The 16,758-nt window shown below is 45.1% G+C and overlaps 1 protein-coding gene across 2 annotated transcripts in view; it reads left to right on the forward strand.

Moving 5' to 3' along the window:
- The window catches only part of LOC147703583 (uncharacterized), a 1,699,045-nt gene that overhangs the window by 56,434 nt on the left and 1,625,853 nt on the right, over nt 1–16,758 (forward strand). For both annotated transcript variants that reach the window (XM_086931923.1, XM_086931924.1), the window contains exon 3: nt 2,318–2,347. In XM_086931923.1, the coding sequence (XP_086788049.1) occupies nt 2,318–2,347 (30 nt within the window). The remainder of the gene's footprint in view (nt 1–2,317; nt 2,348–16,758) is intronic.

A 16,758-nucleotide genomic window follows, 5' to 3' on the forward strand; every position in this document is an offset into this window, starting at 1 on the left:
CTCCAAACACCATTACCTCGGTCTTATCGGTGTTTAATTTTAGGCAATTGTTGTCCATCCAACGACTGATGGCTCTCATGCCAGTCTGAAAGTTGGCTGCCACTTCGATCCCGTTCTTATGTACTGCCAACACCAGCTGGGTGTCGTCGGCGTACGAAGTCACTCCCATTCCATAGGTTTTAATGACCCTCGCCAAGTCCGACACATAGATGTTGAAAAGTGTCGGACTCAGCGAGGATCCCTGGGGGACTCCGCACGGCAGCACAAATGTTGGTGAATAGAAGTTCCCCATCTTCACTGACTGTTCTCTATTGGCTAGGAAAGATGTCAGAAGTTCCGCAGCCCTGCCCTTTATGCCCAAGGCTTTGACACGGTCGATCAGGATGTTATGATCGACCGTGTCAAAAGCCGCTGATAGATCTAGCAGGATCAGAACAGCCGAACCTCCCTGGTCCATGATCTGTCTGATCTCTTCAGAGGCCTTGATGAGCGCTGTCTCTGTTCCATGTCCTCTTCTGAACCCGAACTGGGTGTTGTCTAACAGGTTGTTTTGGTCAATGTAGTTGGCCAGCTGTTTGTTTATGGCTTTTTCAAGAATTTTAGATGGATAAGGGAGAGCTGCTATAGGGCGGTAATTTTTTAGTTCCAAGGTGTTAAGGGTTGGTTTTTTTAAAAGTGGTTTTATTATTGCGGTTTTCCAATTTTGGGGATATTTTCCTGTTTCACAGATGGTACTGCAAATGTTCTCCAGGATTGGTGCTACTACGTCAGATGTTAGTTTGATAATGGTGGGTGGGCAAGGGTCGAGAGGGGATCCTGACATAGTGGTTTTGATGAGATCTTTTATTTCTGGTAATGATGGGGGGATAAATTTGTTCAGAGATGAGGACGTAAGTTCTATGTTCCTGAGGTTATCTGACAGTTCCTCATTCGTAATGTTATTGAATTTATCAAAAATTTCAGTTACCTTAGTTCTGAAGAAGTCAGCCATTTTATTGCAGAAGTCTTGGGAGGTTTCGGCCATTCGCCCTTGGAGGGTACAAATGAAGACAAGGCCATAGTAAGGAGGGACTACCAAACCTATTAACAAATCTGAAGGCAGCCTTTATAAAAAACAATGACACAAGACAATGAAAAATATGGGAGGAGAGTGGACGCAGCTTCTCTCCCATACTCTACTACGCAGTCTCCCAGAGCGAACAGCGTATGTGCGCAGCAGCTAGGCTCCACCTAAAAAGAGAGATTATAACTAAAACAAGCTTTTCAATAATGCATGTATTACACTGATCAGTGCTTCATTATGAAGTTCATCTATTTTTGTAGATGACCATGTAGGAGCAGTTTCACTTATTATTTGAAAATTAAGGAATGGGTTTGACTTTTGTTTCACAATGTACAACTGTTTAATGCTGAACAAATTCTCAGGTGGGGGAAGTGCTAATATGAGCTAAGCTTTTCTTTTGAAAACTTTCTCTTGACCTTGAACTGTGAGCCCTGCCTGCTGCCAGTTGCAAAGGGAGGGCACGCTTTATTATGGTGTGCCTGGCCTATCCAGACCCCTGATGGCTCCAGCCCTGGTTTGAGGAACCTATGGAATAAGCATTTGACAGAGAGGTTGCCACAGCTGCTCACCTTCCATTCTGTAATGATCGGGTCCCTTATTCTAGTGTAATGTGCAATAATGGACTCAAAGGCAATGCCTGCCACCCTCTGTGACTACCATTTGGCCTCTCCATGCACGCCACCTGTATAGGGAGGCAGATGGGTTTGTCATAGATATGATGGTTGACAAGCTTTATCCTATTAAGAATCAATAGACCATTTGAGAACGAGGGGGGCTCTCAGCACTTACCATCTATGGACCTGATTAAAAGCCCCCATATGTGAGTCAGATTCTTCACACCTACTCTCAAAACGATATTTGTCAATGAGTAGGTGAAGTGGGGCATACTTACGAAAACATCCCATAAGTACACTTCTTCTGTAAGTGTGTGTATGCACGTGTGTGTGCACTTATATTTATGGAGAGATAGTAGTAGACAATAAAAGAGAGCAACAAAGAGATTGTCGTTGTGTTCACTGACTAAGCATCTCTGTGTTTTTTTCATGGTTGGCCAAAAATACAGAAGCAACTAGACAGTGAGAATAGGCTGTACAGCGGCCTCGGGCCGCCATGGTCTTGATGCAAAGATAAAACACTGGACATTTTGGGACCCAGATCCGTGTGCCTTTAAATTAATCCTCCATTAAATGTATTTTATTTTAATGTACATTGCCTGCAAGACTAAAGTGTTTTCATATTCTATTATCCCAACAGACTATGGATCCACTCAAAGCACAATCTCAGGTAAGCGAACCATTCCTTTTTTGACTTTGCCTTGCAATGAGTCGGACAGTGTGCATTAACAAAAGGAAGCAGGATAATCACTTATAGTCAGAAAATGTATGGATTGGAATTAACATGAAAAAAAGAAAGAACTGAGTGGTAATCAATTCAGAAAATGTCAGTGTTAATGGAAGTTGACAAATATGTCAAGGGCTGCAGAAGGGGAAAATATTCAAGGAATGCACAAACAAGTAAAACTGATGCTACAGAGATCTTAAGAAAGTTAAAACATGATCTGAAATTGCAGAAATTGGTCCATGTTGAAATGGAGTTCCTACAAAAGACCTACAAATGCAAAGCAGGGGAATGCCTTTCAGGAAGCCATTACAGGGGAGGTGAGGAGTAAATGGGCAAGTAAATAGACAAGCTCTAGGTTGAGAGGGATGACTAGGCGGAATTGATATTGACAAAAATATACATCATTGAAAGAAGCCCACTTTCCCGGGGCCGGTGGTCAAAGGAAATTGGAATGATTGTGGTTGGGGAGTTTAATGACAGTTTGTGTCAAGGTGGATTATAGGATCAGACAAGAAAGAATAGGATTTACAAATGATTGGAGAAGAGATGTAATATGGGCAAACGTTCAGTGGGAAATAATCCATCATTTCAAAAACACCAGCTTGGATGAAACTCATAACTCAAATTGAAATCTCCTGTGAGATTTCATGTTAATTGTTTGATTTCATAAAACTGTCATTCAGTTTTTTTAATGAGTTTAATAGTCTTAGTAATCACTGTATGAAATGCTATTTTATTGTGATGAGAAACTGCTGATGTATTTCGTTTTTTTTACCCCCCCTTTTATCTTACCTTCCTTTATTTTTTCTGGTTATCCCAAAACAACAATCAAAAGAATTATTTCAAAAATAGTGTCAGTATGCTCAAAAAGGAATTGGGATTTCTAAATTTTGAAATCTTGCTTCGCGGCTCAGTATTCTGAGGGTAATTTAACACTGTAAGGTTCTTTTCCATGGCCATTATTTCTGCTTGGAGCAGTGTTTCAGGTGACATTACTTTTCTTTGGCACTGTATTCCTCATACTGTTCTAAACCATGGCACAGAAGGCCCTTCTCTCAGACAAGCAGTTGTGGCGGAAGCGCAGCGGGAGTGCCGACTTCGCGCCGAAGTCGCGCCTTAGTCAAGCCCGTCTGCGCCCGTCCGCAGCCGGTCGCGTCTAGCGGCCACTTATAATGCTCAAATCATTTCCTATTCTTCCGCCGACCTCTTAACGCTCCGCCATGCTGTGCCCCTTTTGCCTCGTGCAGCCAGGGCAGCCCAGGATTGTGGTATTTTGGTCTTCCCGGGCTCTTCTGCCCTTGCGACCCCCCCTTATGCCCCGAGCCCGTACCGTCTCATCACTCTATACCAATGCTAGGGACTTCTCCCCTGACCGTGCTGTATCTCAATACCCGGTCTATGGTGAAACATCAGCTTGAAATTTTTCAGCTACGAGATGAAAGAGCCATAGACATTCTACTCTTTTCCGAAACTTGGCTGACTGATGACTCAGTCCCCGATATTCTTGCCGCCATTCCTACCGGCTATTATATTTTGCAATCTAATCGCCCAGCTGGGCAAGCCGGAGGTGGGGTAGCAGCTATCATCCGTACACAGTACACCTTTACCACCTTGGCCTGTGCTGCGATCCCCAAAACAGAAAGCCTTGTTATTAAATTTACCTCCATTAGGTCTTCTTTCATCTGTGTCCTCGTGTACAGACCCCCTGATTACATGCCTTCCTTTCCCCAACAGTTCGGTGACCTTATTTCTCAACTTATCATCAACAACGCTAAGGTTATCATCATTGGTGATTTTAATTATTGGCCCTCTGACCCTCGGGAAAGTCGCTTATCGGAGGAATTCTCGGACCTCCTTTTAAGCATGAATTGTCGTCAATTTATCAGAACACCCACTCACTGTAAGGGTCACATCCTGGACCAGGTCTGGACGGCTAACCTCGAAATCTTGCCCCCCCCATAGTGACTCCGTGTTCCTGGTCAGATCATTATTTCATTTCCTTTTCTTTTAACTTATCTACCCCCTGTCACCCCCCCCCCCCACGACCAATGTTTTAGCCCGGAATTGGAAGGAAGCCAATCTGACGGAACTTCACTCCATATTGGCATCTACAGCACCTTTGCCCTCTGGTTCAGTGACTCGTCAGGCCTCTACTCTCGAACAATGGCTGTTGTCTGCATGTAACTCTGTCGCCCCTCTGAAAACCATAAAATCCATGCGCCCTCATGATGCCCAGCGGTGGTTCACAGATCAACTAAAACTAGATAAACTTGCTCTTCGTCAGGCCGAGCGACGATGGCGACGCAACTACGATCCACAACTCAAACTTGAATTTGTGAACCGTTTAAAAGCCTACAAATCTTCCATCCTTTCGGCCAAGACAACTTACTTCTCTCACAAAATTATGGAGTCTGCCTCTAAGGCAAAGGATATATTCTCCATAATGAATGAGCTCTCTCTTCCAGACCGGGTCACTCCCCCACCCCTACCCACTCAGGCTCTGTGCGATTCATTAAATACTTATTTTTTGGACAAAATTATCACTATTAAAAACAATATCCCCCTGCCCCCATCCTCTTCTCCTCTTCCCTTACCCCCCAATAATCCCCATCATCTGGATGTCTTCCCCCCTATCTCTATCACTGAGTTCCATAGGTTACTGCACAAAGTTAGTTCCGGCTCCCCCAATGACTGTTGCCCTCCCCAGATCCTCAAAGAAATCTTCTTGGCCTGCCCTGACCCCGCTTTGGCACTACTCAACAACTCGCTGTCTACTGGAGTGGTTCCGGACTCCTTTAAACAGGCAGTTGTGATACCAATCCTAAAAAAATCCAACGCTGACCCTACAGTCCTAAGTAATTACAGGCCCATCTCCCTTCTCCCCTACCTAGGAAAGATTTTGGAGACCTACGTCACGCGCTGTCTAAGTGCCTTTATTGAGAGCTCGTCCTTTTTAGATCCCCAACAGGCTGGTTTCCGCCCTCTTCATTCTACTGAGGCGGTCATCGTGGCTGTTATGGACACTTTAAGAACTGGTGACGACAATAACATCTCTCAAGCCCTTGTCCTGTTGGATTTGTCAGCGGCTTTTGACACGGTCGATCATACTATACTGATCGACCGTGTCAACAATGCCGGCATCCAGGGCGTAGCCCTAGACTGGGTCAGATCTTTCCTAGACAAGCGATCCCAGGCCGTACACTTGTCTACTTTTTCTGCTTCTTATTCTCCCCTTTCCTGCGGAGTCCCTCAGGGCTCCGCCCTATCCCCTTTGCTTTTGAATCTGTATATGCAGCCCCTAATAGTCTCCCTTCGCAAATCCTCTGCCACAATTTTCAACTATGCGGATGATTTGCAGTTAATATTCCCCATTGACACTTCCCTTTCCTCCCGTATCAGTTTTCAAACCACCATGCTAGACATCTCAGAATGGATGTCTCACAGCCAGCTCAAATTAAACCCCACAAAGACTGAGCTTGTGCTGGTGGGTGGATCCGCCAACCCATGGAATGACAGCTTTTGGCCCCTATCACTTGGGATCCTCCCTCGTCCTGTCAACTCTGTGAAGAGCCTTGTTGTAGTCATCTCTGGTGACCTATCTATGAGGCCTCAGATTAGTGCTGTAACATCATCCTGCTTCTTCCACCTGCGTAGGATACGCAAAATCAGTAGATTCCTCACCAGAGATGCACTCATCCTTGTCATCTTGGCTCTTGTAATGTCCAGAATTGACTTTGCTAACACTCTGTACGCAGGAATTCCCGCCTACCACCTTCACAGGCTGCAGCTGGTGCAAAACCAGGCTGCTCGCTTAGTATACCATCAGCCTAAGCATCAGCACGTCTCGCCGCTATTGCGAAGCCTGCACTGGCTCCCGGTGGCCAAATGCTGCACTTTCAAACTTGGCTGTACGATATTCAAAGCCCTTTCCAACCTTGCGCCCGCCTTCATTTCTTCTAGCTTGAAGCGATACACACCCACAAGAGACCTTCGCTCTACCTCCCATAACTTTCTGCTTATCCCTAAAATTAAACGTAAAAAACATGGCGACCTCTGCTTCTCTTTTTTGGCCCCCAAATTTTGGAACTCCCTTCCGCCCTCTTTCCGTCATTGCCCTACCTACGACTGCTTTCGTAGGACATTGAAGACGTTTCTTTTTCAGTTAGCATTTGAGTAAACCCCTGCCCTTGCCCTCCACATTTGTTATGAGCGCCATGAAACCGTTCCGGTGAACGTGCGCGGTATAAAATATTTTAACATAACATAACATAACATGAGCATTGCTTCAGCTGTGACTCGATATATCAGACTGACACAATCCAGGTATGGTAGAAGCATTTCTGCAGTACATTAATGACCCTAAGTGGAAACAGCATGTAGGAGACAGACCGATAAATGCTTTTTGTGCTGCAGGTGTCTACTACATGTAGGCAATGTCGAAAATTGTGCACTATTAGATGAATTGACAAGGTCCTGCCAAACATTTGCAAGCTGCAAAGTACAATTAACATCTTGCCACGTTCTAAGATTACGGCTCTGAGGCTGTCTGCTAGGGGTTGCTTCTCGTCACTCATAAGTTTGCAAACTGCATTTCATGGAAATCGTTCTTGCTATTTTTTATTAATTGGTTTTAATAGCTTCAGCATGCACTGTGTGAAATATTTTATTGTGATGAGAAACTGCGTTTATCTTACCCGCCTTTTTTCTTTAGTCCCTTACAATATGTATGTTTATTCCCCCCAAAAATAATAAAAAATAATTATTAAAAAACATTGTGACGGTATGTTCATGAACAGGTGACACCCAAATACATGCAAATGCATGTGACTTTTCCTGCCCTGAAGTATCAGTTCTAGCTTATATTAGTTCTAAACCAACAACGTTGACTGCACGAAATTGGAACTACTGGAGCTAGGTTTAAGAATCTGCGTTTCAAAAACAAAAAAAGGAAAAGTTTACCTTTCATTTTTTTAGACTAGGCAGTGGTTCTTGGGAACACTGCCCGCTCTTAAAAATATATATTTTTAACATTCTGAAAGCGGAAGGGGTTCCATGGACCCCTTCCCATTTGGGAATGGGTTACCACCTTTTTGAAGGGTAGGAAAAAATTTATATTTTGGGATCGCAATTTGGCACACCACTACCCTTCTGTATTTGGAAAGAGAGACCTAACAAGGTCCCTTTCAAATACCAAACTGGCTTTGAGTCACAAACTCAAATTGTGATTCTTGCAATGTTCAAGTTCAAGTTCTGGCATTTGTAGAGCGCACTACTCATCCAGAGGGTCTCAAGGCGCTAGGGGAAGTGGTTCATTATTTGTCGAAAAGCCAGGTTTTAAGTTCTTTTCTGAAGGAGATGTGGTTCTGAGTAAGGCGGAGGTGGGTGGGGAGTGAGTTCCAGGTCTTGGCAGACAGGAAGGAGAAGGATCTGCCACCCATGGTGGATTTCCGGATGCGCGGGACTGCGGCGAGGGCATGATTGGACGATCTAAGTTGGCGGGTGGGTTTGTAGAAGGACATTCGAGTGTTGAGGCATTCGGGTCCTAGATTGTAGAGGGCTTTGTGTGCGTGGGTGAGAAGGCGGAAAGTAATTCTTTTGTTAACGGGAAGCCAGTGGAGGTCTTTTAGATGTCCGGTGATGTGATCTTGGCGCGGGATATCTAATATGAGTCTTGCTGACGCGTTTTGGATGTGCTGGAGTTTTTTCAGTAATTTTTCTGTGATTCCAGCGTAAAGTGTGTTACCATAATCCAGTCGACTCATGACCAGTGCGTGGGTGACAGTCTTTCTTGTCTCGAGGGGGATCCAGCGGAAGATCTTTTTGAGAATGCGAAGTACGTTGAAGCAGGAGGACGAGACGGCGTTGACTTGTCTGGACATTGAGAGAGAGGAGTCTAGGATGAAGCCAAGGTTACGTGCATGGTCTGTGGGTGTGGGTGCTGCGCCCAGCGCTGAAGGCCACCAGGAGTCGTCCCAAGCTGAGGGGGAAGATCCTAGGATGAGTACTTCCGTTTTGTCTGAGTTGAGTTTTAGGCGGCTATGTTTCATCCATTCAGCTACTTCTTTCATGCCTTCGTGAAGATTGGTTTTGGCGGTGTTGGGGTCTTTGGTGAGGGAGAGGATCAGCTGAGTGTCATCGGCGTAAGAGATGATGTTGAGGTTGTGATGACGCGATGGAGGCGAGAGGACTCATGTAGACGTTGAAGAGGGTGGGACTAAGTGAGGATCCTTGAGGTACGCCGCAGATGACTTTGGTGGCCTCTGAGTAGAATGGGGAAGTCGGACTCTTTGAGTTCTTCCAGCGAGGAATGAGATGATCCAGTCCAAGGCTTTTCCTTGTATGCCGATGTTGCTGAGGCGATGTATAAGGGTGCTGTGGCAGACTATGTCAAAAGCGGCGGAAAGGTCGAGTAGGATGAGGGCCACTGTTTCTCCGTTGTCCAGGAGTGATCGGATGTCGTTGGTCGCTGCGATTAGGGCGGTTTCGGTGCTGTGTTTGGCTCGAAACCCGGATTGAGATGGATCAAGGGAGTTGTTGGATTCGGGGAAGGCGGCGAGCTGGCTGTAGACGGCTTTCTCGATGACTTTAGCCGGGAATGGGAGGAGGGATATGGGACAGTAGTTTTTAAGTTCAGAAGGGTTTGCTGTGGGTTTCTTCAGAAGGGCGCTGAGTTCGGCGTGTTTCCAGCTTTCAGGAAAGGTGGCAGAGTTGAACGAGCAATTGATGACATCCCGGAGGTGGGGTGCGATGATGGAGTCAGCTCTTGGATTTTTTAAGGTCGTCATTGAACCAGGGGGCCTTTTTGCTGGTTGAATTGATCTGGTGCTTTTTCAGGGGTGCTAATTCGTCAGCGCTGTGGGTGATCCATAGCTTGAGTTTGGTGGCCGCCTGGTTTGGGTCCAGTGAGAGGGTGAGGGTGTTTAGGTTGAGTGATGTGAAGAGTTGGTCGGAGGTGATTTTGTTCCAGTTTCTCCTAGGAATAGGTTGAGGGCGATTGTGGGTTAGGGAGGTTTTGTAGCTGAAGTGAACGCAGCTGTGGTCCGTCCAGTGGAGAGCTGTGGTGCGATCGAAGGAGATGTGCTTGCTAGATGTGAAGATAGGGTCAAGCGTGTGTCCGTCTACATGGGTGGGGGTGTCCACAAGTTGTTTGAGTCCGAGATTGGCCAGGTTGTCCAGAAGGGTGGTGGTGTTGCTGTCGTGTTTGTTTTCAAGGTGGTAGTTGAGGTCTCCTAGAAGAATGTAGTTCTCGGAGGCTAGGGCGTGTGGGCTGACGAAGTCCATGATGTCATCGCTGAATTGGGTGCGGGTACCTGGAGGTCTGTAGATGAGGGTGCCTCTCAGTGTGGTCCTGGGGTCGGTGTGGATCAGGAAGTGGAGGTGTTCGGCGGTTGCAAGGTTATCGTCGGAGCTGGTTGTGATTTTGATGTTGTTCTTGTGGATGATGGCGATGCCTCCTCCTGTTTGATTGGTGCGGTCTTTGCGGATAATCTTGTAAGTGTCCGGTATGGCAATGGCGATGTCGGGAGCTGATGATGTGTTCATCCAAGTTTCAGTAAGGAAGGCGACGTCAGGTGACGTAGAGTCGATTAGGTCGCAGAGTTCTGTTGCGTGTCTGTGGATCGAGCGGGTGTTGAGCAGGATGCAATTTAGGCGGTTTGAGTCGGAGTTGTGTTTGGAGTACGTGGAGTTGGTGAGGGTCCTGAAGCAGTTGAACTTGCAGGAGAGGCAGGCGAATGGGCCGTGAGTACGTCCTGGGGTGGCTTCGCAGCATTGTGGAGAGCGTCCGGGGTTGAGGGCGAGGAGAGTAGCAGCATCATATGTGATTTTAGTGGGTTGGGAACGGCGAGGGGCAGGGGGTCTGGCGCTGGGCGCGATCCAGGCGCGGACGGGCGTAGACGGGCTTACCTTTGGTGCACCTTCGGCGCGGCTGGGGCGCGACTGCTGCGCGTGGACGCTGCGCGTTGATGCATCTGTCATAAGTGGAGAAGTGGAGGGGGGCGGAGCGTGGGAGGGGGAGCTGGGAGGCGGTAGCGTAGGGGGAGGGACGGGCTGCAGGCACAACAAAATGGTGGAAGCAACAACAACAAGGACAACAGGACGCTATGGGCGCAAACAATCAGGCAGCAATTGTGCTTAGGGGCCAATGCGACTAGTGCGATCTAGCGGTGGAGCACACAATATTGATAAAATCACTGAACAAAGTAATGCGGAGCACTATGCCACAGACCGGCTTCCGAGTCAGTTTCAATTAAGTTTATGTCAGTGGGGGAGAGGCAGAGCTACGCACACAGGTCAGTTAAAGTAATCTAAACACTGAAAGCAATGCGTAGTGACAATAAGCAGCGCTATGCACACAGGTCAATTGAAAATATTATAAACACTGAAAGCAATGCGTAGTGACAATAAGCAGCGCTTTGCACACAGGTCGAATAAAATATTGTAAACAAATAACACAATGCGGAGCGCTACGCCGGATATCGGGTGCAGAATCAATATGATGAATGGCAGTGTGGACTGGCAGCGCTACGATACCACTATAGCGCTTGCAGGTCGGGAGGTTGGCTGGAGCGACCGCTTCACACGGAGTTAGGCTGGTCACAGATGCTCCCCAGCCGGGCTGTTCCTGGTGATTCGTGAGGGGGAGCTGAGAGGCGGTAGCGTAGGGGGAGGGACAGGCTGCAGGCACAACAAAATGGTGGAAGCAACAACAACAAGGACAACAGGACGCTATGGGCGCAAACAATCAGGCAGCAATTGTGCTTAGGGGCCAATTCGACTAGTGCGATCTAGCGGTGGAGCACACAATATTGATAAAATCACTGAGCAAAGTAATGCGGAGCACTATGCCACAGACCGGCTTCCGAGTCAGTTTCAATTAAGTTTATGGCAGTGGGGGAGAGGCAGCGCTACGCACACAGGTCAGTTAAAGTAATCTAAACACTGAAAGCAATGCGAAGTGACAATAAGCAGCGCTATGCACACAGGTCGAATAAATATTGTAAACAAATAACGCAATGCAAGGCGCTACGCCGGATATCGGGTGCAGAATCAATATGATGAATGGCAGTGTGGACTGGCATCGCTACGATACCACTATAGCGCTTGCAGGTCGGGAGGTTGGCTGGAGCGACCGCTTCACACGGAGTTAGGCTGGTCACTGGTGAGGTTTGTACATTAAAAAAAGCAATTTTGAGATTACAAACTTCCGGATTCTGCAAATCGGGTCGTTGTCGGCCTCATAAATGCTTTCTAGATCTGTAGACTATTGTGATCCCAGATCATCATATCAAAAGTGAGCACACCTCATACATTCTTAAGGAGCATTTCATTTGTTCTAGCCACGCTCACCTAGAAGCAGCAGTTGAAACTGTTGAAACTATGAATTCTGTTTGGTAGAAGTGCTCCAGGTCTCCATACAAAGACTGACATAGATGAACAGTACAAGTAATTTGATTTGATATCAAAGATGGTCACTTACAATATTTCCACCGTGGGTCGTTTGCCAAAGACGGCAGATGGCCCATTTACAAACGGGTGTTTCACTTTTGCCATGAAGAGGTGGTAAAACTCGCAGCCCCTAGTTTCGCATTTTAAAACCTTCAACTAACACAGCAACCCAATATGGAGCAGTAAGTCAATGTACTGCAGAGGGTTTGCTCTACGGAAGAGAGACCTTTCAACATATATTTCACCTATTCAAGACCGCCAAGAAAAAATGTCACTTGCAAACAGTAAAAAACACAAATGAAGATGATATACTGGGTGAAAACTCCACGCAAAATATGGTTATTGTTTTTTTTTTGCTTTTGATGTAGCAGAATGTTCTATACCTTCTGGCTCTGTCTGGTGTAGTTGTCAAACTGTTTAAGTCACAGGTCATATAAGCGTGGTTACTAGCCGAAAATGTATTCTGGGAGCTAACATCAGTACATCAATTTAAATTTACGGTGAAGCCTAACTTGCTCCCCAAGAATGACAGAGAAGTTGGTTTCCAAAACCATGAAGGTTTCTTAGCACAGTAATCAAAGGTTTACAGCTTTATTCCGTTAGTAGCTCAATCGATCATGTAAGCATGAAATTCAGTATTTGGTAATCGATTCATCGATTCACTTAGATATATCAGGTGAAGGACAATGCAAATCAATATAAAGTACAAAATGCACAACAGAGAACAAATTGGCCCATAAACTATCTTCCCTATTCTGAATAAAGCATTGAAAGATGGCAGGGGGAAATCCTAATTAGAAGGTCTCAGTCTGAAATGAACCAAGTTGAGGTTCAGGGCAAAATGACAGAAACGTTCAAGAGTTTAACTCAAGAACTAGGAATATGGCTTCACGAATAGCAGAGTTAGGGAAAATGGCTTCCCTCAGCCGAGTCAGGACAGGATCTCTTAACAACTATTCTATGACACATAATTGAAATACATTGAACATTTCTTTAGAATGTCTCCTAACTGACTTTTTCCAAACTTGGACCAATCAGATTGTGCCACCTCTCTGGAGCAGGTAAACTCCCCGGGGCATATTTACAAACCCCATGCGACACTTTTACGCCACCGTTGCGTCACTTTTGTGATGCAGTGGTGGAGTAAACAATGCACCACTATGCACCATATTTACAAGGTGATGCATCTAGTGAGAAGCATCACGTTGTGAAGCCCTGCACTACATTATACCTGCATCAGGTATAATGTATGCAGGGTGGGCGTTCGTCGCAAGGAATCCCAGTAAAAGTAGCAATGAAATCTACAAGATTTCACTGAGTCACTTTCACGCCCCTGCTATATCAAATCCTTATGCCTGCTTGAGGCAGGCGTAAAGGAGTGACGCAGCATGTTAGGTATAGGGCACCCCTTAGCAGTGCTGGAGTTGCGTCCTGCTTGCGACACAACTCTAGCACTGCATCACCCTTACGCCAACAGATGCGTCACGCATCTGTCTATCCTTGCGTCACGGTGCGCCGCATTGTAAATGTGGTGCATCCATTGTGGCGCAAGGGCTTTTTTGAGTCATGCAAAATAACTGGCGCATCCCTGCTAATTATGCGCAGGGATGCGCCACTTACTGTAAATCTGCACCCCCATGTTCTTATCATCAGACAAAGGCACACACAGCTGCACAACCTTGAGCGTATCTATGGTCTGGAATGCATGTTAAAGGAAGATTTTATCTCATACCTCGCACTGTGTAAATCACAACAGACTTCTAAATAAAATTATCTACTGTAACATCTCTACAACCAAAATAATGAGCTACTCTTCTAGCTATTTATCATCCTCATGCAATGAAAAGAAAAGCGTGAAAGCACATTTAGAAATGAACGGTACGTTAGCACTGAAATCTTTGGACATTGGAGGCTAGTCCAGTTAAGACAACTTTAAAAAGATTATACTTCAACTGTATTATCTACATGATCTGCATGATATACCGTGGGAAATATTATTGCTAAATAGCAAGTTCTTGCCCAGTTGGTAGGGAGTTTAAAGTAAGCATTTTCCCACACACATAATGAACTCCAGGAATGACAGGATCCTTCCCTACAAATACCTGATGTGTGTAGCACAGAATTTGAAACTTGTGACCACATTGACTCAATCCAATTCAATGAAAATGGGAATATTCACTTCTATCCTCATGAAACATAACTCGTGAGGATTCCACCACCTCTCAATGTCATCATAGCTCTTTGTGCTACCCACGGGAGCCACGAGCAGTGTCCTTGCATAGCCTAGCCAGATTAAGCATTCCACTCTTTCCCCACCTCGCCCCCCCTCACCAATCAATTCACACAGTGATCCAAATGCAAACCAGAAATCCCAGGTTTGGAAATACCTTCACGCTGCATTAGACAAATACTCAGCGAATCCAATCTGGGAAATGCTAATAACCATAGATTCATTTAAAAAAGTTATCAATAGCACAACAAAACAGTTATCACTCCTTCTGGATAAAGACTCTCTCGTAAAAAGAAAACATGCATGGACATTATTGAATGGTTATACCAAGATGAAAGTTCAACTATATCTTGAAATTCCATGGTCCTTGAAGCATAAACAAATATTCGTAAAAGCTAATTATGGAGTATTACCAGGCTTATGTCACGTAATGCCATGGCTTAAATATGAGGAATTGGTGGCCTGCCGTTTTTGTAAACTTGGAGAAGAGAACATTATTCACTTGCTGTGTGTATGCTCGAAACTGAAACTTGAAAGAATATCTATACTTAGGAGACATTTTAACGCTCCCAGCATATGGAGTTGTAGACAAGCACTGATAAGATGTCTACATACTGATGACATGTTATTGACTTCAGCTTTCGTAAAGTTTTTATTAATAGTAAGAACAAAGGGGCTAATTATGATGGCGGGCGGACATCAGTCCGTCGCCATCAGATCAGTGATGGGACCGATGCCAGACATGCGGAGGTCCCACCGGCCCAATTAGGATGCACCAATCTTGGATATAATCATTGCTAAGGCCAATTCTATTCATCATGAATCTATTGTCCCCTATGACTGGATAGACAACCACTGCATCATCCTTTCCTCATCATTGAATCAGTGAAGACACACAAGGCTCAGCTAAAGAAACCCAGGCATTGGAAAAGGAGTATTTGAAATATTAACCATAACAAACTGACATTCCTCAGCAATAACATCTTGCCTCCTCTTGTGGATACATCAGAAGTCCATGACAATACTGATGACTATGAGAACTCCATGATTGATTTCTTGACACAATTGTGCCCTCACAGCTAAAATGAATGTCCACTAAAGAATCCAAATCATGGTACAATGGCAGCCTAAATGAAGAAAGAAGCAATTGAAGATTAGCTGAACAAGCTTGGAGATTCTCACCGTCCCTAGAAAAACGTAAGCACTTGAGATCACAGAGGAGCATCTATGCCAAACGCATCAGAAATTCTAAAGTAAATTTCTTTAGAAACCCACTAGACAAAGTCAGAAATCACCATAACATTTTTTCTAAATTGACTAACTACATTTGAATAGGCAACCCAACCCTTCCACAATTGGGTATAATCCACAGCCAAACTGCAAGGAATTTGCCTTCTTCTTCCTGGCAAAGACAAAACATTTTGAAAGTGATCTTCAAACAGCAGTAGAGCACCATCCAGTCATACCTCTAAACAGCCACTTTCCGACTCTGATCACTCAGCCCCCTATCTACCAGGGCACACCCTCCAAAACAATGTATTGTGGAACTTATTCAAAACCTTTGATGACAATGCCATTCTTAAAATTCTTAAAAGATAATTAATGCTTCACTACTTCAAGACACTATACCAGCCTGCCTAAAATCAGGGCAGGTAACCACTATTCTGAAAAAAACAATGGTAGATCATGAGGACCCAAATAACTTCTGTCCATTTTCCACTACTCTGACTCTGGCAAAGCTCCTTTAGAAATGTGTCCTTGTCCAATTATGCAACAACATAGATCAATTCTGACCAATTCCAGTCCAACTTCCGTCAGGGTCCTGGCATGGAATCAGCCCTTGCACATATAGTTGATAACATGCAAAAAATGCTGGATCAAAATGAATATTGCCTTCTAATTCTCCTAGAACTCTGATCAGCTTTCGGTACAGTCAAACACTGCAGTCCCCTAGACTTACTTGAATGCAGGATGGTGTTATCAGGGTCCGTTCTTAATTAGTTTGCTCGGTTTCTCCACAACAGAACTCAAAGAATCAAGGTTAACCAACCCCTGTCCAATTTCACTCTGATTACATAAGGGGTCCCTCAGGGGTCCACACTCTCACCTCCTCTTTTTAATCTGTTTATGGAGCCTTTAACTGAAATTCTGAAATTATCTAACATCCAATACCACATGTAGGCAGGTGACACCCAACTGTAGCAACTAACATCCCTTAACTGCCTTCCACACGTTATTGATTCCAAAAGATCACTGGGAATAACCCTTGACAAGACTCTTACCATCCAGGGACACATCATTTCAGCCACCAAAGGAGCAAATTCAAATGAACCTACTAAGAATAATAAATCCCTTCCTGCTCCTCCTCAATGACTTCAAGTCAGTGGTGCAAGCTCTAGTGATCTCCAGGTAGGACTATGGAAGTGTAACCCTCTGCGGCCTAACTATATACACGTTGGCTCCACTAATAGCATCCCTTAACACTGCTGAAAGGCTCATTACTGGATTCAAATGAGACAATCACATCACTCCCGATCTAAAATCTCGAAACTGGCTCCCTAGCATACAGCAGAAAATTGCTTGCATGACCCAAAAAGCCCTACACTTCAACACACCAAAGTACCTAGATGAAAACCTGCAGCTGTCTGATGGCTACAGATCCAATAGAAGCACCAGC

Source organism: Lissotriton vulgaris, chromosome 7, assembly GCF_964263255.1.
Source record: "Lissotriton vulgaris chromosome 7, aLisVul1.2, whole genome shotgun sequence".
Taxonomy (NCBI): domain Eukaryota; kingdom Metazoa; phylum Chordata; class Amphibia; order Caudata; family Salamandridae; genus Lissotriton; species Lissotriton vulgaris.